Here is a 25,192-nt window from a genome sequence, read left to right on the forward strand (position 1 = left end):
CACACCAAGACCGTGAGGGGCCAGAGGAAAAGCACAGACTATGGTGCTGAAAGGGATTAATAAGGAACTTAGTGATTTGGCCCCTGACCCTCCAGCACACCGTTCTGCAGGTCCAGCTGGGGATAATATGTTTCATTGGCAAGCCACAATTATGGAAGCTAGTGAAAACCCATATCAAGGTGGTGGATTCCTTTTGACAATTCATTTTCCTACAGACTACCCCTTCAAACTACCTAAGGTTGCATTTGCAACAAGAATTTATCATTCAAACGTTAACACTAATGGCACCATTTGTCTCAATATTCTAAGATCACAGTGGCCTCCTCCTTTCATTGTTTCGAAAGTTCTCTCATCCATTTGTTCACTGCTATATGATCCAAACCCAGATGACCCCCCTAGTGTCATACACTGCATGGATCTACAGAACAGAGAGAGAGAAGTACAAAAGAATTTCCCAGGAACGGACTCAGAGGTATGCCATGTATGCTACCTTAAAGTCAGAATAACCTGCATTATAGCTAGAATAAACTCTAAATTACTGTTAAAAAAGGAAAAAAACACTCATTCGAAAAGATGCACGCACCCCAATGTTCATAGCAACATTACTGACAATTGCCAAGATGTATATACCACATCTTCTTTACACACACACACACACACACACACACACGCACACACACACACACAATGGGATACTAGTCAGCCATAAAAGAAGTATGAACTTTTGCCATTTTGCAACAACATGGATGGAGCTGGAGGGTATTATGCTAAGTGAAACAAGTGAGATAGAGGAAGAAAAACACTGTATGATACCACTTATATGGAGAATTGCAAAAATAAAGCAAACAAGGGAAATATGACAGACTCACAGATATAGAAAACAAACTAGTGGTTACCAGTGGGAAGAGGGAAGGGGGAGGGGCAGGGGAAGGATAGGGGATTAAGAGGTACAAAATACTATGTATAAAATCAATAAGCTACAAGGATATATTGCACAACAAAGGGTATATAGCCAATATCTGATAATAACTGTAAATGGAATATAACCTTTAAAAATTCACGTGAATCACTCTGTTGCGTACACATGAAACTTATAAAATATTGTACATCAACTATACCTCAATTAAAAAAGATCTACTCTCTTAACAACTTTCAAATATACAATACAGTATTATTAACTATAGTCACCATGCTGTACATTACATCCCCAGGACTTCTTTATTTTGTAAATGGTTTGTACCGTTTGGCCATTTACACCCATTTCATCCATCCTCCACCCCACACCTGTGGCGACCGCCAATCTGTTCTCTGTATCTCTGGGTGGTTTTTCTTTTTTTAAATTTCCACATATAAGTGAGATCATATAGTATTTGTCTTTGTCTGTCCCTCTGTGTTATTGCAAATGGCAGGATTGCCTTTTATTTATTTATTTTTTTAATGGCTGAATAATATACGAGGGAGGGTGAGAGTGTGACTGTGTGTGTGAGTGTGTATCACATTTTCTCTATCCATTCATCCATTAATGAACACTTATGTTGTTTTCATGTCTTGGTTATGGTAAATAAATGAATATGGGGGGAGTGCAGATATCTTTTCCAAAAAGTTGTTGTTTTCTTTTCCTTCGGATAAATTTCCGGGAGTGGAATTGCTGGATCACATGGTAGTTCTATTTTCAATTTTTTGATGAACCTCTATACTGTTTTCCACAGTGGCTGCATCAATTTACAGTCCCATAAACTCATATTTTCTTGAATAATTTAAGCACATCCTAAATGCAAAAAGGTATATATCTTTTCCTAAATTTAAAAGGTGTATATCTTTTAAATTTTGGAAAAGAAAGACTGGATGGAGTACACCAAACCCATAAGTGAACAGCTTTAATTTTTTTTCTCTATCTTCTTATCCTATTCTACCGTGGACTTCTTTCACATTACCAAGGATATCCCTATTCCAATTCCATGCAGTCTTGTTCTGGATCACATAGATGATTTAAAATTTTTCAATTTGTATTTCAAAAAACAAAATTCTTACTTCTAAATCTGATAAAGAGCAATAAGTGTGTGACCCACGTCACTCATAAGCTTACGTTCTGAATCTAAATAAACTTTCTTTTGAAAAGAAAATCACTTGAAAATTACCAAAAAAATAAGTCAACAGGAATTTATGCATATCAGGAACACTGGTTAACAGGCTTTTCCAACCACACAGTGAAGAATCGGCCTCTACCTCACTAGGGGTGACAGGAGCGACTGGATGTGGCCCTGGGATGTGCACTGGCCGTGGCAGTAGTGCCAGCCCTGGCTGCAGCCCTGGCTCGGGCTCTCTCTCCCTCATCTCTCAAAGCCTCTTCATACCAGGATGGGAAGGCAGTGGGGACCCTATCAGTGACCCTGGCCAGACACTCCAGGGCTTTCATCTTGCTGGTTTCAGCTTGGGCTCTTGATCGCTGTCACGCATCTGATGATACACCAGGCACTTTTCCTGCACCAAATATTCTGTGATAAGCTTCCTGGGCTCCCCAAAGATTGAATGCCTCCTTCCACCATAGACGTCCCTCATATTCAGGAATCCCCAGATCTCCTCCTCAGAGGCACGGTCGCCATTCAAGAAGATCACACACCCAGGAGAGGCATCAGGAGCCCATCCTTCGGAAACCCCCAGCCACTGCTCAGACTCCCATCGTTGGTGAGGTCTAGCTTGCTGACAAGGGCATAGGAGTGACCACTCGGCTTGACTTCCTTCAAGTCAAGGCCACAGACCAGTTCCGTGTGCTCAGTGGCTCTCCTTAGGATCTCGGGGAATTGTTCCCTGTACATTTTGTTGACAACCTTCAGCATGTCTGCCTTCGTAATGGGCTCTTTTATATTTCTGCAGTAGGAATTGCATCAACATCCCTGCCTTCCTGGTTAGAAGGTCTTTCCGGAAGCTCTCAGTGGAGGTTGAGGCTTTAGAGCGACGTGCACTTTCTCATCTTGGCTCTTGACATCTTTTTCAGACATTGTGCATGGAACAGCTGAGAAGTAATGATGGTGGATGTGGATCTCTGAGGCTCCTAGGAATGCCAGCCACAGGGGAGTCCAAGGAAACATCCCCAAAACAGGAGAGGAAGAGAAGGGGGACTCTTTCCTGCTGAGTGGTTTGAGCACCCTGGAGATCCTGGGTCTCACCCCGGGCATGCTGGCATTTCTCACGAGCACTGAGTTTACTCTTGTGACCCTAGGGAATGATGAGTGTGATCAGGAACAGCAGGCAGGAGTGTGGGTGATGCCCGCACTTGGAGGAGGGAAGAGGAGGGAGAATGAGATGGTGTGAGGACCTTCAGCAGGGAGATTCCACATAAGCTTTAACCAAGTCCATCTCTGCAGGTTCCCTTGAGGGCACTGCCCTAGGACTCTGCAGGGCTCTTGTTCTCCTGGTCAACCTGTCCCCGAGAACCCAGTGGAGGAACGGTGAGCCTTAGGCTGCAGCCTGCCTGCCCTGTGTTTTACTGACTAGGGTGACAGCAGGGTTGATAGTGGGGCCACTTGTGTTTTTCAGTGTAGGGAGTCCTCTGTGTTTAGCTTCAGGATTATCGTGACAGCTCTTGGCAAGGCCTGGAAACTCCCCTCTCTGTGACTCTAAAGTTGACACCCCGAAGCTCTCCGGGACCCACAAGAAGGAAGTGACAGGGGCACCTCAGCCCACCACTCTTATCAGGGGGAACCCAGCAGTTAAAGCTCCGTGGGTACCTCTCTGTCCTGAGCTTGTCAGATCCCAAGTGGTCATTTGGAGTCCTCACTTGGATACCGCACAGGGTCATGGACTCTTCCTTTTGCTCACTGGGGGCTGGACCTTCAGACCGAGGATCTCACCTCCTTCCAGAACTCATATAAAATGGGATGTGGATCCATGAAAGAAATAATTGACAAGCGAGATTTCATTCCCTTAAACTTCTAATCTGCAAAAATACACCATCAAGAGAACAAGAAGATGAGCTACAGTCTCAGAGGAGATATTTGCAAAAGACAGATCTGATGAAGGCTTTTATCCAAAATATACAAGGAACTCTTAAAATTCAATAAGAAGGAAACTAACAACCCGATTAAAAAAATGGACAAAAGATATGAACAGATACCTCACTGAGGAAGATGTACAGATGGCAAACAAGCATACGAAAAGGTGCGCACCATCATATACCATTAGGGAACTGCAACTTAAAATTACAACCAGATACCACTACATGCCAAAATCCAAAGGACTGACCGCAGGAAACGCTGGTGAGGGTGTGATTCAATAAGAACGCTTGCATTGTCGGTGGTGATGCAAATGGTATAGGCACTTTGGAAGCCAGTTTGCAAGCTCCTTAGTAAACTAAACGTATTCGATACTGTTGGTGGGAATGGAAATTGGTCCAGCCACTATGGGAAACAGTATGGAGGCTCCTCAAAAAAATCAAAAATAGCATATGATATTGTCGGCAATCCCACTACTATCCAAAGGAATTGAAATCAGGACCTTGAAGAGATACCTGCATTCCCATGTTCACTGCAGCATGAGTCGTAACAGCCAAGCTATGGAAGCAACCTAAATGTCCACCGATGGATGAACGGATAAAGGAAGTGTAAAGTATACATACAACGGAATATCATTCAGCTTTAAAAAGAAGCTAACTTCTCCAGCTATGACAGCGTGAATAAATCTAGAGAACTTTATGTTCCAGTGAAATAAGCCAGACACAGAAGGACAAATACTACATGATGTCATTTATATGAGGAATCTAAAACAGTCAAAGTCAGAGAAGCAGAGAGTAGAGTGGTGGTTGCCAGGGGCTATGGAGATGGGGAAAATGAGAAGGTTTTCATCAAAAGTTACAAAGTTTCAGTTATGCAAGGTAAGTCCTAGGGATCTACTATACAGCATAGAGCTTACAGTTAAGAAAACTATACGGTACACTTTCTAACAGGTTAAATCTCACGGTCAGTGTTCTTACCACACACACACAATAAAAAGGGTGGGAGGAAACATTTGGAGGTCATAGATATGTTTATGGCATAAACTGTGGTGACTGATAGTTTCACAAGTGGATACCTATCTCCGAACTCATCAATTTGTATTCATTAAATATGTACGGTTTTCGTGTGTCCATCCTACCTCGATAAGTTGCTTTTTTAAAACACCAACTAAACATACTCTTACCATACAATCTAGTAATCATGCTCCTTGGTATTTACCAAAATGAGTTGGAAACTTACATCCACACAAACACCTGCACGCCGATGTTTATAGCAGCCTTACTCATAATTGCCAAAACTTAAAAGCAACAAAGGTGTCCTTCAGCAGGTAAATGGATAAATAATGGAATACCGTTCAGTGCTAGAAATAACTGAGTTATCAACCCGTGAAAAGACATGGAGGAACCTTAGATGTGTACGACTAAGTGAAAGAAACTAATCTTAAAAGGCGACATGCTGCGTGATTCCAACTACAGGACATCCTGGAAAAAGGCAAAACTATAGAAAAAGTAAAAAGACCAGTGGTTGCCAGGGGTTGGGGGCAGGGAGGGATGAATACAGCACAGAGAATTTTCAGGGGAGTGAAATTACTCTGTATGACACTATGATGGTAGGTACAAGTCATCCCACGTTCGTCGGAACCCACAAAGCGTACAACACCAAGAATGAAGCCTAAGGTAACTCTGGACTTTGTGTGCTAATGATGTGTCAATGCAGCTTCACAGATCGCAGCGAGCGGCCCACTCTGATGGGGGGTGTTGGTAGCGGGGGGCGGTGTGCGCTGTGTCAGGGAGGAGGGTACATGGGAAGTCTGTACCTTCTGCTCCAGTTTGCTGTGAACCTAAAACTGCTTTAAAAACAATAAAGTGAACTAAAGAAAACACCGATGGGGGTGGTGGTTGTTGCTCAGCCTCACACCCTTCCCTGGGGATTTAAGTCTTGAGTGCAGGCGCAGGGCCAGTTTTCCCCTCTATCCAAGAGTGGGTGGGCCTCTCAGTCCTCACTCAGTTTCCTTGATCTGACTCCTGGCAGGGCCTGAGGCTCCCCTCTTTCTCGACCTGAGCACATCTCTTCAGAGGAAGGCTCTTATTTCCCTGAGATCCACTAGGAGGAGGTGAGGGTGGCCTTACTTGGCCACACCTGCCATGCCATGAGTGACAACTGTGTCAGGCAGGCTGAGACCATATGATGGTGATCCCACTCAGGGTTCTAACTCAGTGCCCTAAATCTCACTCACGCGAAGGCCTAAGGTTCCCCCCTCTGCTGCCCTGGGACCTCCCCCTCAGACCAAGTTCCGCACTTTTCTGTTATCCCTGAGAAGGATATGAGGCCATCTCTCCCTGACATTTACACCAGGATCTGTCACGGCAACAGGGAGGATTCTGTGAGGTCTCCGCTGATATGGGTTTGGTGGGCCCTGAACTCTTCAGGGTGCTCACCTTCCTCCTGGCGCACCTTGGAAATCCTCTCCCTACTGACCTGAGCTGCCCAACCTCAGGCCAAAGTCTTCACTTTCTCAACCTCTTACGTGGAAATCAGGTTCAGCCACATCTTGCCAAGGCTGTCTGGGGACTCCGAGGGCTGACGGCAGGGTCGGGAGTCCATGGGACACACTGTTCGGGGCTGGCAGGTGTGCTTCCTTCATTCCTCATTCAGTGTCCTCACCATCACATGTGGCAGAGACTGGGGCTCCTCCCTCTACTGACCTGAGCTCATCCTCCTAGGTAGGACTCACAAGGCCCTGAGAACCCTGAAGAGTAAGTGAGAGCATGCTCAGGCTGACAACTTTGCCTGGCATGTTGCTCTCCCCAGGCCACCCGTGAGGGGCCCTTCATCGTGGCTCCTGTTTCTTGATTAAAGGGCCCATCCCTGCAAACTCTTGACCAGTTTCCCTATTGCAAACCCTTCAGAGACTGGGTCTCCGTCCCAGGGGTGATGTGAAGTAGGGAAGTTGTAACACAAGGCAGGGTGGATGGGCTGTCAAGGAAAAAAAATACATCGGTTTTGCCCTTCTCTTTACCAGCAAGACTTAGCCCTTTATGTAACTTCTCTTTGAATAGATTTAACTTCCAAATGCAAAGGGCTGTCCAGCATGATTTTCTGAGCCCGATCTTTTGAGGCTATCTGACTTTGGATACATAGATGATCATACTGTCACTAAATATCTTCCTCTGCTTTCTTCACCCTTTTCAACTATTTTGATACGCTTATTGCTGTGCTTACGTATTCCCACCCAGTGTTTTGGGCACAGGGTCCTCCTTTTTATCACCTGAGATATATTTTGTACTGAGTGAGAAGTAAGGTGAATTATGGAACACAAAGTTGGCCTCGGGCTGGGAGGAATGGAAAAGTGTGGGCGTCAGACTTAGTTAGGCCAGGACACTGTCACTTAACAGCTGTGTGAAATTGAACACATTACCAAACTCTGTGAGCCTCGGTCTTTTCATCTGTGAAATGGGTTTGAGAAGCTCTGTCTTGGGGACTGATAGAATTTGTAGAATGCCTGTGAAGTGCCTGGCCCATTGCCTGGCCGGTACTGAGACTTTCAAGGATGCCAGTTCTTACTCTGATTAATTTGTCCCCTGGAGTTTCAACCCACTACACTGAGATGTAACTTTCAATCCAGGAGATGCCAGAGAATAAGCAGGGCTCTAGGGCAAAGAAACCCCTATCCGGCAAAATCCTGCTCAGCAAGGAAAACTAGTTACTTCCCTGTTAAGAGTATGTCATTCAAGGTCAACATGAGGTAGACTTCCTCAGTAGATGCAACACGAAGCTCTAAAATGTTTCACGGACCAAAAACTCACCTCCCTCTCAGTTGCCCTTCTTTGGGAACCACTCCCACTTTCATTCATTTAACCACACACGAATATCTATTCCTTGCCTAGAGTTTGCCAAATTACAATCAAGATAACTTAATTTGAATGATTTTTGTTAGTGGAGTGGGCTCTGGCTCCCCCAACTAGGGCAAAGAGTGCCAGTCCAGTGGCTTCTGGGCATCCCACCTCAGGGGAGTACCACCCTTATTTCTCAGAAGCTCCCTGGAGACATGACGTGAATAAAACATCTAATTTGCATAGTGTTCACCTGCACTGGGACAAGAGCACAGGACACATTCTATTCCTGCCTCAGGTGATTTCTCTCTGATCTACCTACAACCCCAGAGTATAGGGAGACCTTGAAGATACTGCAGGTTTGGTTCCAGACCCCCAAAATAAAGCGAATAGCACAATAAAGTGAGTCACAAGAATATTTTGGTTTCCCAGTGCTCTTATAAACTTTATGTTTACACTATACTGCTGTCTATGAAGCGTGCAATAGCATTATGTCTAAGAACAATGTACATACCTTAATTAAAAAATACCTTTCTGCTAAAAAAAAATGCTAACCATCACCTGAGCCTTCAGCGAGTCCATCTTTTGGCTGGTGGAAGGTGTGAAATATTGTGAGAATTACCAAAATGTGACACAGAGACATGAAGTGAGAATACGTTGTTGGGAGAATGGTGCTGAAAGACTTGCTGGAAGCAAGGTGGACACAAACCTTCACTTTGTTAAAGAGGAAAAGAAAAAGCAGTATCTGTGAAATACAATAAAGCAAAGCGCAACAAAATGAAGTGTGCCTGTAACTGCTAAGGGCAGTTTCCCATTCCAGGCTTTGTCCTTCAACTATACAGCCCACCAGCTGAGGATCTGGCCCCTGCTCAAAATTATCAGTCTCATCTAGCCCACCACACACCTGACTTATAATTACGTCCCACTGCAGGACTTACATTTTCCCAAGGCCCACCACTGCCTTGCATCAGGGAATTTACATTTGACTGCTATCATGTGAAACCACCCCCCTCCTTTCTTATCCTGTCTTTTCATTTGTCCTTTTGGTCTTAGAGTATACATCACCGTTTCCTTTATATGATAGCTGCTTCTTGACTCTATAAGTTTATGGTCAGTAGCTAGGCCTTCTTTCTTCTCAGCTCTCACAGTCCTAGCAAGGAGCCTTCTAAGAGCAGATGCTCAATTCATGTATGGGGAATAAATGAGCCTGTGAGCATGAGGTCTACTTTATTATGATTTAATTCTACATTTTTGAATGAGCCAAGCACATACTGTTATTTATATAATTTTATAAAACAGAGTAAAAGGAATTAGGAAACCAAATATTGACCATCTTACTTTTTCTATACGATACTACAGTATACTACTATACTATACTATATTTAACTTCTTCACATGTTCAAGGAATTGCATATTGCAATGCCATGTTATCTTCCACCAAATTACTAAAGAGATGGAAGTTTTCCCAATCTGTTTTACAAAACAGCAAAACTCTTATTCTTAAACCTTATTCTTGAAACCTTATTCTTAAACCTTATTCTTAAAACCTTAAAAACACTAAGGTTTTAAGATTTCATTTAGGAGTTAACCTTTGAAAGACAGCAAAAAACAAAAACACAGACGTATTTCCAAATTCCCCATACAGAACAGGGACACAAAGGTATTATACACTGTTCCCTCCGTCACACCCAGCCCTACACTACTTGGAACACTGAACACTCTCTTCAGCCGCAAAGTGCAGAATCTGCCTCAGATTCTGTGTGGCAGGAGCTGGACAGAACCCTGGAAGATCCACCGGCTCGCGCTCTCTCTTCCTCATCTCTCAAAGCCTCTTCAAAGCAAGATTGGAAGGCCCTGGGGATGGTGTGATTGATCTTGGCCAGGAACTCCAGCACTTTCATCTGCCTGGTTTCGGCGTGGGCTCTCGGGCCCCACAGGAACTCGTAGTGTGCTGGATCACTGTTGGCCACTTGCCGGTATTCCAAATACTTCAGCTTCACCAAATCTTGGGTGATGAGCTTCTTGGGCTCCCCAAATCAGAAGTGCCTCTTCCCAGCATAGACACTCATCTTATTCAGGAATTCCCAGATATTCTCCTCTGTGGCACAGTTGCCCTTCATGAGGATCACACCCAGGAGACACATCAGGAGACCGGTCTTGGGTAATCCCCTGCCACAACCCATGGTCCCATTGTCAGGGAGAGCCATTTTGCTGACAAAGGTATAAGAATGCTTGGTACGGTCGACCTCCTTTAAGTCAACACCAAATACCGCCTCCATGCTGAAACAAGCTCTTCTGAGGATCTCAGGGAATTGCTTTTGGCACTTCTTATTGATAAACTTCAGCATATGTGCTTTTGTAACAGGCCTTTTCTTTTTACACATGTGCATCAGGAACTGCACCAACAAATTCACTGTCTGCCTTCGAGAGCCTTTTCGAGACTGCACGGCGGAGACGGGGCCTGAGAGGAACTGTGCTTTTGCTCCATTTGGCCTTTGGCTCCTTCGGATGATCTTGTGGGAGAAACACCTGCAGGCTTAGTGGTGGTGGCTAGGGCCCTCTGACGACTCTTGAGAGTGCTACGTGACTTAGCAGCCGGCTTTCTCGGAGTAGTAACTCCAAGAGGAGGAGGAGGAGACGACGAGGCGGCTTCCTCCTCGGCTGCAGTGGCCTGAGCACCCGTCAGACCCTGGGTCCCACTTTGGGCCTGGCGGCGTCTCCTACGGGTGCGGAGCTCCCTCTTCTGACCCCGAGGCATGGTGACTGTGGTCAGGGACAACAGGCAGGAATGCAGGTAGGACAGCGGGTGATCTGGCAGAGAGGAGAGAGGATGAGAGGGTGTGAGCGCCTACAGCAGGGAGGTACCCCCCTGCCTTTAAGAGGGCCACTCTGCAGGTTTCCGTGTGGGCACTGCTCTGCGAACACACAGGACTCCTGTGCTCATCACCCTGTCCTCTAAGAACCCTGTGGAAATAATTAAAGTGAGCCTCAGGCTGCAGCCTGCCAGCCCTGCCTGGTGCTTACTGGGGCCGAGAGCAGCAGTGGGCAATTATCTAGTCCTTGTGGAGCCCCTTCTACTCTGGAGCATTGGGGTCCCCTCAGTTCATATTCAGGACCATCGTATCAACTTTGCACAGGGCCTGGGCCCCCTCCTCTGCGCTGCTCTAAATTTATACCTCAGGCCCAGGTCCTCATCTTCCTGGGATACCTTAAGAAGAAGTGAAGGGGCACCTCAGCCCAGCGCCCCTGCAGGGGGGCACCCACAGCTGACAGCTCTATGGGACTCTGTCCTGGGCTCCTTGGGGTCCTCAGTCCTCATTCAGGGTCCTTGCCTTGGCTCCAGGTAGGGCCTGGGATACCTGCGTCTGATCTGATGTACCTCTTCTCAAAGGCTCTCACCAATCTCATACCATCAGAAAAAAAGGAGGGCTCACATACACCTGACTTCCATACCTGGGCTCCCCAGCGCTGCAAGCAAGGAGGGGGGGCCCTCTCTGTTAGTCTCCTCTGTTTGTGGGTGAGTGGTATCATCACTGTTCTTTCAGGGTCCTCACCCTGACTCCTAGAAAGCCCTGGGTCTCTTCCCTCTGCAGACTCGAGGCTGTTCAATTAGTCCAACACCCTCACATCTCTGAACTCTCCAGACAAGTGAGAAGAGGGCTTCAGCTTGACAGATACTCTGGGTTTCTACTCAGAACACGGGCAGAATTTATGAGACCCTACATTTTAGAGTCGGTGTTCACCTCAGTCCTCACTCAGGTCTCTGACCTGAACTCTGCATAGGATTTAGGACTCCTCCCACCAGTAACCTGGGCAGTCCAGCCTCAGAGCAAAGCCCTCAACTCCCCGAGTCCCTAGAGGGGAAAGTCAGGGTCCTACATATATGACTACCCCTGGCTGGAGCCTCCCACAAGTGTAGGGGCGCTGCTTTGTGATGCCACCCCTAAATGGGGAGAGGCCCCCTCATTAGTATTTAGGGTCCTCACCTTCACCTCTGTTAGGACCTAGGTATCCTCCCTCTGCAAGACGGAGCTACTCCCTAGACCGAGGCCCTCCCATCCCCGAGACATCTCAGGCAGAACTCGGTTGGAGGGCTCTGTTGGGGCTTCCCAGGGCCTACAGCAGCAGCGAGACTTAGCGCAGTTTGTTACGGGCCGAGTGGTACCCCTCACTCCCCACTCAAAGTCTTCACCTTGACTCCAGGCCAGCACTGGGAATTTTCTCTTGCCCGGCCGGAGGCATGGCCCTCAGATCAAAGTTCTCACTTGCTGGAACCTCTGAAGCCGAAGTCAGGATGACTCACATCCGGCCACGACTACTCAGGGTCTCCGACAGCTGACAGCAGGGGCGGGGGTCTGTGGCACTCCAGTGTTCTGGAGCCGGCGGTCCCTAGGTCCTACATACAGAGCCCCCATCTTGGAATCTGTCAGAGCCTGGGACTCCTCCCTTTACCGAACTGTGCCCACAAGCTTCACCTCCTTGAGCTCCTGGGGGTGGGGGGGGGGGGAAGTCCGGGCCTGCTACCTATGACCGCCCCCCGGGCCTGGAGCCTCCGGGAACTGAGTGCATGGGTGCGGCTCTGTTGCCATCTCCACTCCCTCATTAGCACTCAGGCCCCGCCCCCACCCCGCCTTGACTTCACTTAGGGCCTAGGTTTCCTTCATGTACAGAATCGGGAAATTCTCTCTTAGATTAAGGCTTTCCCCCTTGAGAATTTCCAGGCAGAACTCAGCCTAACAGCTTTTCGGGAACCTTCCACGTTTGATCACAGAGGCGGGATTTGTGGGGGTCACCTGTGTTACGGGAGGGGGGAAGGGTCCCTTGGGTCCGCATTCAGGTCCTCACCTTGACTGCAGATCAGTCCTGGGAATCCGCCCTTGGCCGAACAAACGCCGTGGACAACCTTCCGGCTCCTCGCCCCCGGAGCAGAAGTGTGCGAGCCACTTCGGTTAACGGCTGCCTTGCGTGGGGTTCCAATGGCTGACGCGAGGGGCGGGGCTCTACGGGACCCCGGGGTTCAGAGGTCAGCCGCCCCTTGATCCTCCCTCGCGGTTCTCTCCGTGCCGTCTATTAGAGCCCGTGACCCCTCCCTCTGTGGTCCCGAGTCCTCCGGCCTCCAAACAAAGCCCTCACATCCCCGAGTCCCTAGTGGGGAAGGCAGGGCGTTGTTCTGACCATCTCTGCCTGACAAGAGGGGCGCCACCCTGTGAGCCTCCCTCCTTGGGAGAGAGACCTTCTCATTAGCACTGAGGTCCTCACCCTGACCCTGGTTTGTCTGGTTATGGCCAAGACCCCTTCCCTTGCAGAAGTGGGAGCTGATCCTGATAGACAAAGCCCTTCCCTCGCCGAGACCAGACAGATAGAAACGAGGAGGCTTCTCATCCCTAGAGCTCTGCTGCCTGGGGCCTCTCGTGGTTAAGAATGGGGGCAGGGGTCTGTAAAGCCCCCTCATTTGTGGGTCTAGTGATACCTCTTTCCTCACTCAGGGACCCCACCGTACTCCTGGCCAGTCCTGGGACCTGATCCTCCCTGACCCTCCAACCTGAGCTTCTCCCTCTACTGAACTGAGGCTGTTCTTCTTAGACCAAGACTTTGACCTCGCTGAGAACTATGAGACTTATAAGAGAGGATGCCCTGCCTGGGCATTCTAGGTCTGAGAGAACGTTTGGGCAGGTCTCTGAATGACCTATATTTTGCCGTGGTTGTCTCTCCAGTCCTCACTCATTTCGGGGGGTGGGGGCGTGTTCCTTTTGTCTATCTCTTGGATTAAAAGGTTCCTGGGGAATGCCACATCCCTGCAAACTCTTGAGCAGTGTACCTAATGCAAACCTTGTAGTTTCATATCCCAGACTTGACGTGAGATGGGGAAAATGCAACATAAGGCAGGGGGCCCAGGACAGGGGTGGGCTCCCAGAGAAAAAGAATGCTAACCTGTCCTTCTCAATAGCCAGAATTAGCCTCACCTGTGACTTGTTTTAACTGATTTATAGGCATACCTCTTTTTATCGTATTTCACTTAATCATGCTTCACAGATATTCTGTTTTATTACGAATTGTAAGTTTGTGGTGACCGTGCATTGAACATGTGAATGGGCGCCGTTTTCCCAACACCATGTGTTCACGTGGGGTCCCTGGGCCACATTTTGTTAATTCTTGAAATATTTTAAACTCTTCCATTATTTTCTTAGGGTTCTCTGCTCAGTTATCTTTGTTATTATGGTAACTGTTTTGTATTTTTAAATTAAGATGTGTGCCTTTTTTTAGACACTGTCTAGTAAGTGTACAATAGGATTAACAACTTTTATAAGCACTGGGAAACCCAAAATCTCATGGGATTTACTTTATTGCAATATTCGCATTATTGCGGTGACCTAGAACCCAACTCACAGCATCTGAGATATGTGCATACTTCTAAAGGAAAGGAGCTGCCCAGGATGGTTTTGTGCTTCCCCTGACTGAGGTTGTCTGACACTGCATATAGAGATGATCCTACTGTCACTGAGCAGCATCTGTTTCTTCTCCTTATTCCTGTTCCTCCTCCTTATTCCTAACTGGCATTTACTGAGGTATTCTTCAATGCTTTGGATAGATTCCAATCCCGTTCTTTAGCCACACAGTCCTTATCTTTATCCCCAGATACATTTGAGTGTCAAGGAATACAAGCTCTGCTTTAGGCCAAGAGGAGTATAACAGTGTGAGATCTAGAGGAATTCAGACCAGGAGTCTAGTCCCAGGCCTGTCATTTACTAGTGTTACCCAGCAAGGGCTCACTGCCTGACATGCATAGAAGCCAATACTATGGCACTGGCTTTTGAGACAAAAACTTTATTCCGGGACTGCCCTGGTGGTGCAGTGGTTAAGAATCTGCCTGCCAATGCAGGGGACATGCAAGAGGGAAGAGATATGGGGATATATGTGTATGTATAGCTGATTCGCTTTGTTATAAAGCAGAAACTAACACACCATTGTAAAGCAATTATACTCCAATAAAGATGTTAAAAAAATGTGTTGAAAAAGAAAATGACACAAATGAACTTATTTACAAAACAGAAACAGACTTACAGATATCGAAAACAAACTTATGGTTACCCAAGGGGCAACGTGGGGCACGAGGGGTGGATAAATCAGGAGCTTGGGATTAACATACACACTACTATATGTAAGACAGATAACCAACGAGGACCTATTCTGTGATAACCTGTATGAGAAAAGAATCTGAAAATGAACGAATATATGTATATGTGTGACTGAATCACTTTGCTGTACACCTGAAACTAACACATTGTAAATCAACTAAACTCCAATAAAGTTAAAAAAAAAATACCATGTGATCCAGCAGTCCCACTCCTGTGCACATATCCAAAGAAAACCATAATTTGAAAAGGTACACGTACCCCAATGTTCACTGCAGCACTATCTACAATAGCCAAGACAGGGAAGCAACCTAAATGTCCATCGACAAAGGAATGGATAAAAACTACGTGGTACATATATACAACGGAATATTACTCAGTCATAAAAAAAGAAAGAAAGAATGCCATCTGCAGCAACATGGACGGACCTAGAGATTATCACACTAAGTGAAATAAGTCACACAGAAAGACAAATATCATATATCACTCATATGTGGAATCTAGTTTTTTAAAATGACACAAACGAACTTACTTACAAAACAGAAACAGACTTACAGATATCGAAAACAAACTTATGGTTACCAAAGGGGAAACGTGGTGGGGGCAATGGATAAATCAGGAACTTGGAATTAACATACACACTACTATATATAAGACAGATAACCAACCAGGACCTACTGTATAGCACAGGGAATTCTACTCAATATTCTGTGATAACCTATATGAGAAAAGAATCTGAAAAAGAAAGAATATATGTATATGTATAACTGACTCACTTTGCTGTACGCCTGAAACTAACACAACATTGTAAATCAACTATTCTCCAATAAAACAAACAAATAATAACAAAAAAGGAATATACACGTGTAACACCACCTCTGGGCAATCATCTCAGGCATGGGTGAAAAACCCCATCACCCTGTAAAGCAAGGTTTCCAGTCCAGGAGCAAGGTCTTTTATCTCCTGAGTCAGAGGACCCTCATTAATATCAATCAGGTTTAATAACGTTTTGCCACAGTCATCCAGTAGCCAACTCCCATTAGCCAATCCTAACAAATGTAACAGTCAGACCTAAACAAACATAGGCAAACAAATCCAAAGGCCTGGGACTTCAACCCAATCCTTTGAGTACCTCAGCATCTGTAACCTTTTGTACTGTCTCTCTGAGGGTGGCACTCTAGCCCATGATCCTAGCCTTAGGACTCTAACCTGGACTCTATCCTGACCAAAAAAAAACTCCCCCCCCACCAGGCAGGACTCTAACCCACAATTCCGACGAGATTATTAGACAATTTAGGTACAGGCACATTTTAACAAGGTTACTCACCCAAAAGACGTCTGATCCAGGAGCTGTTTCTTTTCTCAAAAGTGAAAGTAGCCTGAGGAGCCTGGAGCGCCATGGCGGGGAAGCAGGAACCCAAAAGCCGACCTTCTAGACAAATTCAGTCTAGGTGGCTACTCAAGGTTGGTGCCGAGGGCCCACACTCTGCCAGGGGCTACAGTGCCTCAGGCAGGCGGTCACAAGACCTAAATCTCACCTGGGTTGCCAAAACTTACTGAACAAGGGCTCACTGCCCTGTGTGCGCAGAAGCCAACACTATGGCAACAGTTTTTGAGAAAAGAGCTTTACTGCAAGGCCGACTAACACAGGAGACAAGGCTCTCAAATCTCACCTCAATCCAGCGGTCTGGGTGAAATTTAAGGGGTTAGGGTAATTTCAAACTTGGAAGCTAATTGGCTAGTCTTGAATTAGTCCATATAAGCTACACATGCTGCTGGAGGCCAGCTTTTCCTTAACTGAAGGACTTTCACGGGCTCTCCAGGCAACATTTCTATTCTCTGAGTTCTGCAGACGGAAGGTCATCCTGGGGTCATGGGTTGCTTCTTGGAGATGTGCAGTTCTGTCTCTGTAAAATAACTCAAGGTTTGATTACTCAACACCCTATTTAAGGAGGCAAAACCAGTTTAAGCTGATCAGTTGTTTTACCTGCTGTTTCACTAGCCCCATGAACTTGAGCACATTAACCAAACAGCAAGACAAAGAAATCACAATTAACTAAAATGCTGCCTAGCAAGGACAATCATGTAACATCCACACCAGAGGATATAATACGTAATGCGCTTGTGGGAGAATCTTTCCCAGTTGGAAACAACTCAAAGCCCTTAGAATTTTTGTCATTGACCAGTATCTTCCCTACCCGCTACCCTTTCTTCTAAATAACCATGATTTCCATTTATTTAACTACCAACAAAAATCTAGAACTTGCCTACAATTTGCCAAATTACACACAACATAGAACAATTGAGTACCCTTTCAATGGCGAGGTCTCTGGCTCCCACAACCCAGGGTAAAGATTGCCAGCCCAGTGGATTCTGGATTCTGTGAGGCCCTCCATCTGAGGGTCTGGCCGGGCTCACCGCTCCCACAGTCTCATCTAGCCCACCAGGCAACCTCACTTAAAATTACTTCTCACTGAAGGCTTGGCATTTTCCTAAGGCTCCAAACTGCCTTGCCTCAGGCCATTTACACTTGATTGCTTTCAGCTCCAACTGCCCGCCCTCTTTACCCCTACATTTTACTTGTTCTGTAGGTTGTAGAGTGTATCTCACCATCTTTTTTTTTTTTTATAATAGCAGCTCCTAGACTCTAAAATTCAATGGGCAGGGGCTAGATCTTGTTTTTGTGGTGGTTGTTGTTTGGGGGCTTTTGGGGTGGGTGGCAGGGGGAAGCATCCACAGTACTAGTATGAAGCCTTCCAAAGAGCTCATTCTCAATTAATGATTGGGAAATTAAAAAAGAGTAAGCATGTGGCCTAATCCATTAAAATTTAACTTATCTTATATTCCTGAATAATCTAAGCAAATCCAGGTGTATAACTTCTACTTTTACAAGAAGAAACATGAGAAGGATTTAGGCAAACCACAAATTGACGATCTTTTCCTTATTTATAGTCTTTCTTTCGGTCTTTATTGATTAAATATAAGGTACCTACCGTATACTATGCTCAGGCTTTTTTTTTTTTTTTTTTTTTTTGCTGTACGCGGGCCTCTCACTGTTGTGGCCTCTCCCGTTGCGGAGCACAGGCTCTGGACGCGCAGGCTCAGCGGCCATGGCTCATGGGCCCAGCTGCTCCGCGGCATGTGGGATCTTCCCGGACTGGGGCATGAACCCGCGTCCCCTGCATCGGCAGGCAATTCCTACTGCAGAAATCTAAAAGAGCCCATTATGAAGGTAGACATGCTGAAGGTTGTCAACAAAATGTACAGGGAACAATTCCCTGAGACCCTAAGGAGAGCCACTGAGCACATGGATTTTAATGAGGTTCCTTACCTCCATGAGAGCTCTGGGAGGAAGTGAGTATGACGCATCATGTCACCATGCCTAAGTGACATAGCCTCAGGTCTGACAACAGGGACAGTGCTCTCTGTGGTCCCCTTCTTTCTGGGAGAGATCCTTTCATTGTCAGCCAGTGTCATCATGTTGACTCTTGTTAGGAACTGGGTACCCTTCCTCTGCTGAATGAGGCCTCCCCCATCAGTCCAAGGACTTTAAGTCCCTGAAACCATCCTCCTTCAGGCAATAAGGGATAAACTTAGCCTGAAAGCCCTGTCTATTGCCTCCCAAGGCCAATTACAGACGCGGGACTTTCTAAGGATATATGTGTGACGGGGTAGTTGGTTGCCGCACTCCTCATACAGGACTTTTACTTTGACACTGTCACGCCTGGGATTCCACTCTCTGCTCAACAGCCAGCCTAGAAACCAAGGTCCTCACCTCCCTGACACCCTGCAGGCAGAAGTCAGGGGGCACTTGACCCTGCCAGCTCTTGCCTATGCCTCCCAGACCTAACAGCAGAGGAGGGGCTAAGTGTAGCCCTGTCAGTGGTGGACTGAGTGGTCCCCATGTCCACAGACAGGGTCTTCACTACGACTCTGCACACTTCCTGGGACTCCATTCTCTGCTGATCTAAGGCTGAGGGCTCTGCTGATCCCCAAAGTCCCCACCTTCCCGCGACCTGAGTTCAAAGTGTTAGTCACAAGCAGCCAGGACTGTTCTGGACCTCAAGGGGCTGCTACAGGGGATGGGACTTTATGGGACCCTACTGCTCTGGCTGGGTCTTTCTTCAGCTTTATCACTGTCATTTCTGTGAGAGACTCACACGCTCTCCTCTACCAACCTGAGAACTCTGCCCTTAGGCAAATTTCTTATGGCCCCAAGAAGCCTGAAGAATAAGTGAGGGTACGGTTAGCCTAACAGGTCTGCCTGAGACCCTCTGTGTCTGAGAGCAGACAGGAATGGTGTCCCAGTGACCACCCCCCAATATTCTGGGGTGTTGGTCTCCTCAGTCCTCCTACACGGGGCCCTCGTCTTGGTTTCTATCTCTTGGATTAAAGCCTGCTGAGGAAATTGCACATCTCTGCAAACTCTTGAGCAGTTTTCGCTCTGCAAACCTTACAGAGAATGGGTCCCTGGCCCAGGAGTAATGTGAGATGGGGAAGCTATAGGACAAGGCAGGAGTCCCAGAACAGGTGGTGGTAGCCTGTCAGGGAAAAAAAGTACACTGATCGATTCTATCTCATCAGCCAGATGAAGATTCCCACGTCACTTCTGTTCTGATAGATTTACTTTCTACAGGGAAGAGACTGTGAGGATGATTTTGAGAGCCCCTAGTCTTTTGAGGTTATCTAACATCGCAAATGTAGGTGCTTATACTGTCACCGAATACTGTCTCTTTCATTCATTTATTTATACCTCTCAAATATCTTGGTATTCTTACTGCTCTGGCTACGTATTCCAGTCCAGTAGTTTGAGCACAAGGCCATTCTTTTTATCACCTAAGACAAAGTTTGAAGGACTGGGAAAACAACTGAAATAAAAGACACAGGGTGTGTCTCAGGGTAGGAGGAGTACAACAGTACGAGCTCTACAGTAATTTAGACCAGGAGTCTAGTCCCACCCCTGTCATTTACCAGCCTTATGAATTTTGGCACATTACCAAACTCTAACTCTATGAGCCTCAGGCTCCTCCCTGTGAAGTGAGTTTGATAAGACCAGTCTTGTAGGACTGGTGGAATATATGTGATGTATGGAAAGCATCTGTCACTGTGCCTGTCTTGTATTGAGACATTAGGGAATGGCAGTTATTACTATGATTATCTTGACCTCAGATGTTACCATCAATCCAGCTGGGATTTTTTTTTTTTTTTTTTTTTTTACATCTAAGGGATGTCAGAGAATATGCAGCATTCTAGCTGGAAAAAATCCTCCCAATCAGCCAAAATTCTGCTTTTAACAATGAAAACGAAGGAATATGTTCTCTCCACCCCCTCTTTACCCTGCTTTTTTACTTGCTCTTCGAAGTAGAGAGTATCTCACCCTTTTCCACATAATAATAGCTTCTCTGCGAAACTGTAATTGCATGGGCAGAGGCTAGGACTTTTCTGACTAAACATCCCCAGTACAAGCACAGAGACTTCTTAAGAGCAGATGCTCAGTTAATGTTTGTGTGAAATAAGAGGCATGAACAAATCATTTGCTAGAATTTATATTCTCAAACATTCTTGAAAACCATAAGCAAATCCAGTCTATATCTTTTATTAAATTTACAAAAGAAAGACTAAATGGAGTAAGGCAAACCAAGAATTGATCAACTTTTACTTTAGCTCTCTGTCTTATCTATCTTATCTCTCCATCTAGCTACCTAGCTATCTTCTGATCCTATTTTAGGGTGGTGTTCTTTCATGTTTCCAAGGATATTCGTATCCTAAAGTGATGTTATTCTTGTTCTGGACCACAAAAGTGATTTAAGGATTTCCAATTCGCATTTCAAAAAACAAAATTCTAACTCCTAAATCTGACAAACAGCAATAAGTGTGTGATCCACGTCATTCACATACTTATATTTTGAATCGAAATAAACTTTCTGTTGAAAGCAACACCAATTAAAAATGCAGGAAAAAGTCAACAAGTTATTTAAGCATATCAGGAACACCGGTTAACAGGCTTTTCCAACCACACAGTGAAGAATGGCTGGGCTTCAGACCTCACTAGGGGTGTGAGGAGAGGCTGGACGTGGCCCTGGGACGCACACGGCAGTGGCAGTAGTGTCAGCCCTGGCTACAGCTCTGGCCTCGGCTCTCCCTTCCTCAGCTCTCAAAGCCTCTTCATAACAGACTGGAAAGGCACTGGGGGCCACACCAGTGACCTTGGCCACAAACTCCAGGACTTTCATCTTGCTGGTTGCAGCGCGGGCTCTCCGGCCCCACAGGAACTCATAGCGCGGGGGATCGCTGTGGCGCACCTGACGATACACCAGGTACTTTTCCTGCACCAGATCTTCTGTGATAAGCTTCCTGGGGTCCCCAAAGATTAAGTGCCGCCTTCCATCATAAACACCGAATTTACTCAGGAATTCCCAGATGTCCTCCTCAGAGGCGCGGTTGCCACTCAAGAGGATCACACCCAGGAGAGGCAACAGGAGCGCACTCTTCGGAAACCGCCTGCCACTGCTCCGACTGCCATCATCGCTGACATCTAGCTGGCTGACAAGGGTATAGGAGTCACCACTCGGCTTGACTTCCTTCAAGTCAAGACCAAAGAGCCGCTGAACGCGCTCAGCAGCTCTCCTGAGGATCTCGGGGAACTTCCCCTTGTACCTTTTGTTCACAAGCTTCAGCATGTCTGCCTTTATAATGGGCTCTTTCACTGTATACTTCTCCAGCAGGAAATCTATCAACATTCCCACCTGCTTGGTTAGAGGATCTCTCTGAGAGCTCTCACGGGAGGCTGAGGCCCGGGAGGAATTTTTCCGTGCCTCAACCCGGCCCTTGGCACGTACATCAGATCCTGGGCCTGAAACCCCTGCAGCACGAGAGCTAGTGGCTGGGGCTCCCTGAGGCTCCTGGCGAGTGCCAGCAGCAGGGGAGCTCGGGGGAGTACCCTGAGAAACAGAAGCGGGGGACGAGGGCAACTCGTCTATCTCTGCTGCAGTGGCCTGAGCACCCCCGAGATTCTGGGCCTCCCTCCGGGCCTGGCGGCGCTTCTCACGGGCACGCAGCTTACTCTTCTGCCCCCGAGGCATGACTATGGGCAGGGACAGCAAGCGGGGGAGTGGCCAGGAGAGCAGGTGATGCTGGAACCTGGAGGAGGGAAGGTGAGAGGGTGTGAGCACCTTCAGCAGGGAGGTACCACCCTGACTTGAAGAAGGCCGCTCCGCACGTTTCCTTGAGGGCTCTGCTCTAGGAACCACTGGGCCCTCGTTCTTGCTCAGCCTGTCCCCTGAGAACCCAGCGTAAGAAGCGACAGTGAGTGAGCCTCAGGCTACAGCCTGCCAGCCCTGCCTGTGGCTGACGGCGGTGACCACAGATCCTGGTAGGGTAGGCCCTCTCTGGGTTCCAAGGGTCCCTTTCGTTCACAAACAGGATTGTCACATCGACTCTTGGTAGGGCCGGGACCTCTTCCCTGTGCTGCTCTAAAGGAGACACCTCAAAGCTCCCCGGGGCCCACGAGAAGGAACTGAGTCATGGACACTGTCGGGGTGCACAGCGCTGACAGTGCTGTGGGGCCTGCTCTGTCCTGAACTCGTTGGTCCTCAACCATTCAGCGTCCTCATCTTGTCGATACCAAGGGTCTGGGACCCCCCACACCCCCGCTGTGCTTCTGCCCCTGGTGTGGCACCTTCAGACGAAGGATCTCATCTCCCTTAGAGATGATACACAGAAATGAGGAGCCTCCGCCTGACAACCGTGCTCTGGGCCTTCAAGGGCTGAGCAGAGGCCTGGGCAGGACTCTTTATTATTCCTTTGATTCGGTGGAAGGGGGCTGTGCTACCTTCAGTCGTCATGCACGGTCCCCACTGGGTCTCCTGGGAGGATCTGGGGGACCTGAGGACATTTCCTCACAGTAAGGCCCACAGCTCCCTGAGACCGAACGGTGGACGTGAGGATGGCCTTACCTGGCCACAGCGTCCCTAGCGTCCAGAGGCTGAAGCTGCAGCAGGCACGCTGAGGCCCTATAACGCGGGCTCCTCCCTCACGGTGCCCATTTCTCACTCAGGGGAGGGTCTACGGTTCCTCCCTCTGCTGACCCATCACACCAAGATGCTTACTTCCCTGTGAGTTCCGACTGGGGAACGGATGGGCACTTCTGCCTGACATCTGTGCCCGGGGGCGCCTCGGAACGACAATGCAGAGGGACTCAGCGGGGTCCCCGCTGGCATGGGGGTGGAGTTCCCCACAGTCCTCAGCATCTTCTCCGTGAGTCCTGGCAAACCCCGGAAATCCTCCCTCCGCTGACCTGAGTTCGCCTGCATTACCTTAAGATTCTCACCTTCCTGAGATCCCCGAGATGAAAGAAAGGGTGGGCCCCTTCCGTTCACCCCCGTCCATGCCCTCCCTGGGTTGGTAGCAGGGGCTGGACCCCGCGGGACCCCACTGTTCCGGCGTCGTTGGCCTCTTTCGCCCTCACTCTGACGGCATCTACTCTCCTCCCTCAGCCCACCTGAGTCTTCGGGCCTCAGATCAAGGCCCACATCTGCCTGGCTCCCTGGGGCTGGAAGTGAGGGGTGACACATCAGGCTACCTCTTACCTGGGGTTTCCCAGGGCCGAGGGGGGCGGAGTTTGTGGGACCCCACTGCTTTGGGTGGGTGTTCATCTACATCATCCCTCAGTGTCCTCACCCTGACGCACAGCAGGACTTGGACATCCTCTGTGTCTTGACTTGAAGTCTATCCCCTCGTACTAAGGACCCCCAACTCCCCGAGACCCACTAGAAAGAAAATTTTCTTGTCTCTCTACCTACAACGGTGTGTGGACTTGCAATGCTGACAGGCAGGCAGAGATTCTGTGGCCCTCACTATTGTGGCGTAGGTGGTCCCCTCAATTCTCAGGGTCCTCTCCTTGGTTCCTGGCATTACCGGGAAATCCTCCGGCTGCTGACCTCAGCCCATACTCCCATCCACGAGCTTCCTCACCTCCCTGCCATGGTCCGGGAAAAAGGGAGTGATATTCATCAGGTCACCAGGCCTGAGTCTCCCTCCCAGGTCTGAGAGTAGGGATGAGATTCTATGTGGTTCACTTCTTTCTGGGTGGGGTTCCCTCATCTTCACTCGGTGTTACCACCCTGACTCTTGTTAGGAACCAGGCTCCTTCCCTAGGTTGAATGAGGCCTCTCTCATTAGACCCAAACCCTGACGTCCCTGAGACCACCCTTGGAGGAACTGAGAGGGCAATTCAGCCTGAGAGCTCGAAACCTGGCTTCCCAGGGCGAAGGCAGAGGTGGCACTGTGTGTGGTCTCCTCTGTTCTGGGGGAGTCGGTTGTCTCCTTCCTCACATAGAATTTGTGCCTTGACATCGATCATGGCCTGGGACTCCTCTTCTTCTGCTGAACCGGGCAGCCAGCCCTTAAACCAAGGCCCTCATCGCCCTCAGACCCCACAGGCAGAAGTTAGGGGGCACCTGAGCCTGCCAGCTCTGCCCTGGGCCTCCCGGGGCTAACGGTAGGGGCGGCATTAGAGGCAGCTCTCTCCACTGTGTAAGGAGCAGTCTCCATTTCCTCACTCAGGAGCTTCACCTTGACTCTGCACCCTGCCCGAGACTTTGCCCTCTGCTGACGTGCGCCCGTGACTGTCAGAAAAGGTCCTCATCTTCCTGGGACCCGAGCTTACACTCAGACTGAGCCTCATTCCGCCAAAGCTGATCTGGGGCTCGGCTATGCCTGCTAACAGCAAGGGTGGGACTCTCCGACCCCACTATTCTGGAGTTGGTGGCTCCCTCAGTCCTCATTCAGGACTCTGGCGTCCAGTCCGGGTAGGGTTTGGGATTCCTCCCTCCACTGACACGAATCTGCATGCCTCAGACCGAAGCTCTCACCTCCTTGAGTAGCTAGAAGACAAGTCGGGGGCTCCACGTCCCGGCTACCTTATCTGGGGACTCCCAGATCTGAGAGCAGGGCTGCTGATTTGTGCAGTTCCCTGTTTTCACGAGAGGTCTGCTTACTGGCACGGATGGTCCTACCTCTGCTTCTTTCAGGGCCAAGTCTCCTCCCTAAGCTTAATGGGGTGGCCTTATCTATCTATCTATCCATCCATCCATCCATCCATCCATCCATCCATCCACCCAACTACCTGTTTTTTTCCATTTCACACCCATTACGCATTGACTTTGTAACTGGTCGTTTGTACCCCTTAACTGTCCTCACCTAATTTCTCTCCTCCCCCCAACCACATTTGTTC

The 25,192-nt window shown here is 48.1% G+C and overlaps 1 protein-coding gene and 3 pseudogenes across 4 annotated transcripts; 1 reads left to right on the top strand and 3 right to left on the bottom strand.

Moving 5' to 3' along the window:
- Nucleotides 1-506, top strand: LOC308609467 (ubiquitin-conjugating enzyme E2 D3-like; annotated as a pseudogene). Its single transcript has one exon. The product of its transcript is annotated as a ubiquitin-conjugating enzyme E2 D3-like (transcript).
- A 1,724-nt stretch (nucleotides 507-2,230) lies between these two features.
- Nucleotides 2,231-5,278, bottom strand: LOC308609468 (melanoma-associated antigen B4-like; annotated as a pseudogene). The gene is made up of 2 exons: nucleotides 5,232-5,278; nucleotides 2,231-2,868 (listed from the first exon to the last, which is right to left on the bottom strand). The product of its transcript is annotated as a melanoma-associated antigen B4-like (transcript).
- A 4,271-nt stretch (nucleotides 5,279-9,549) lies between these two features.
- LOC308608365 (melanoma-associated antigen B3-like) lies at nucleotides 9,550-10,583 on the bottom strand (annotated as a pseudogene). The gene has a single exon. The product of its transcript is annotated as a melanoma-associated antigen B3-like (transcript).
- Nucleotides 10,584-10,594: 11 nt separating this feature from the next.
- Nucleotides 10,595-22,040, bottom strand: LOC308609469 (melanoma-associated antigen B1-like; the record flags this gene model as incomplete). Its single annotated transcript, XM_081223121.1, has 4 exons — nucleotides 10,595-10,636; nucleotides 12,278-12,312; nucleotides 12,671-12,825; nucleotides 21,049-22,040. 4 exons carry the CDS (start codon nucleotides 22,038-22,040, stop codon nucleotides 10,595-10,597), a joined length of 1,224 nt encoding a protein of 407 aa, XP_081079247.1.
- Nucleotides 22,041-25,192: the final 3,152 nt, after the last annotated feature.

The sequence above is a fragment of the Mesoplodon bidens genome (assembly GCF_964165515.1).
Source record: "Mesoplodon bidens genome assembly, chromosome: X".
NCBI classification, from domain to species: domain Eukaryota; kingdom Metazoa; phylum Chordata; class Mammalia; order Artiodactyla; family Ziphiidae; genus Mesoplodon; species Mesoplodon bidens.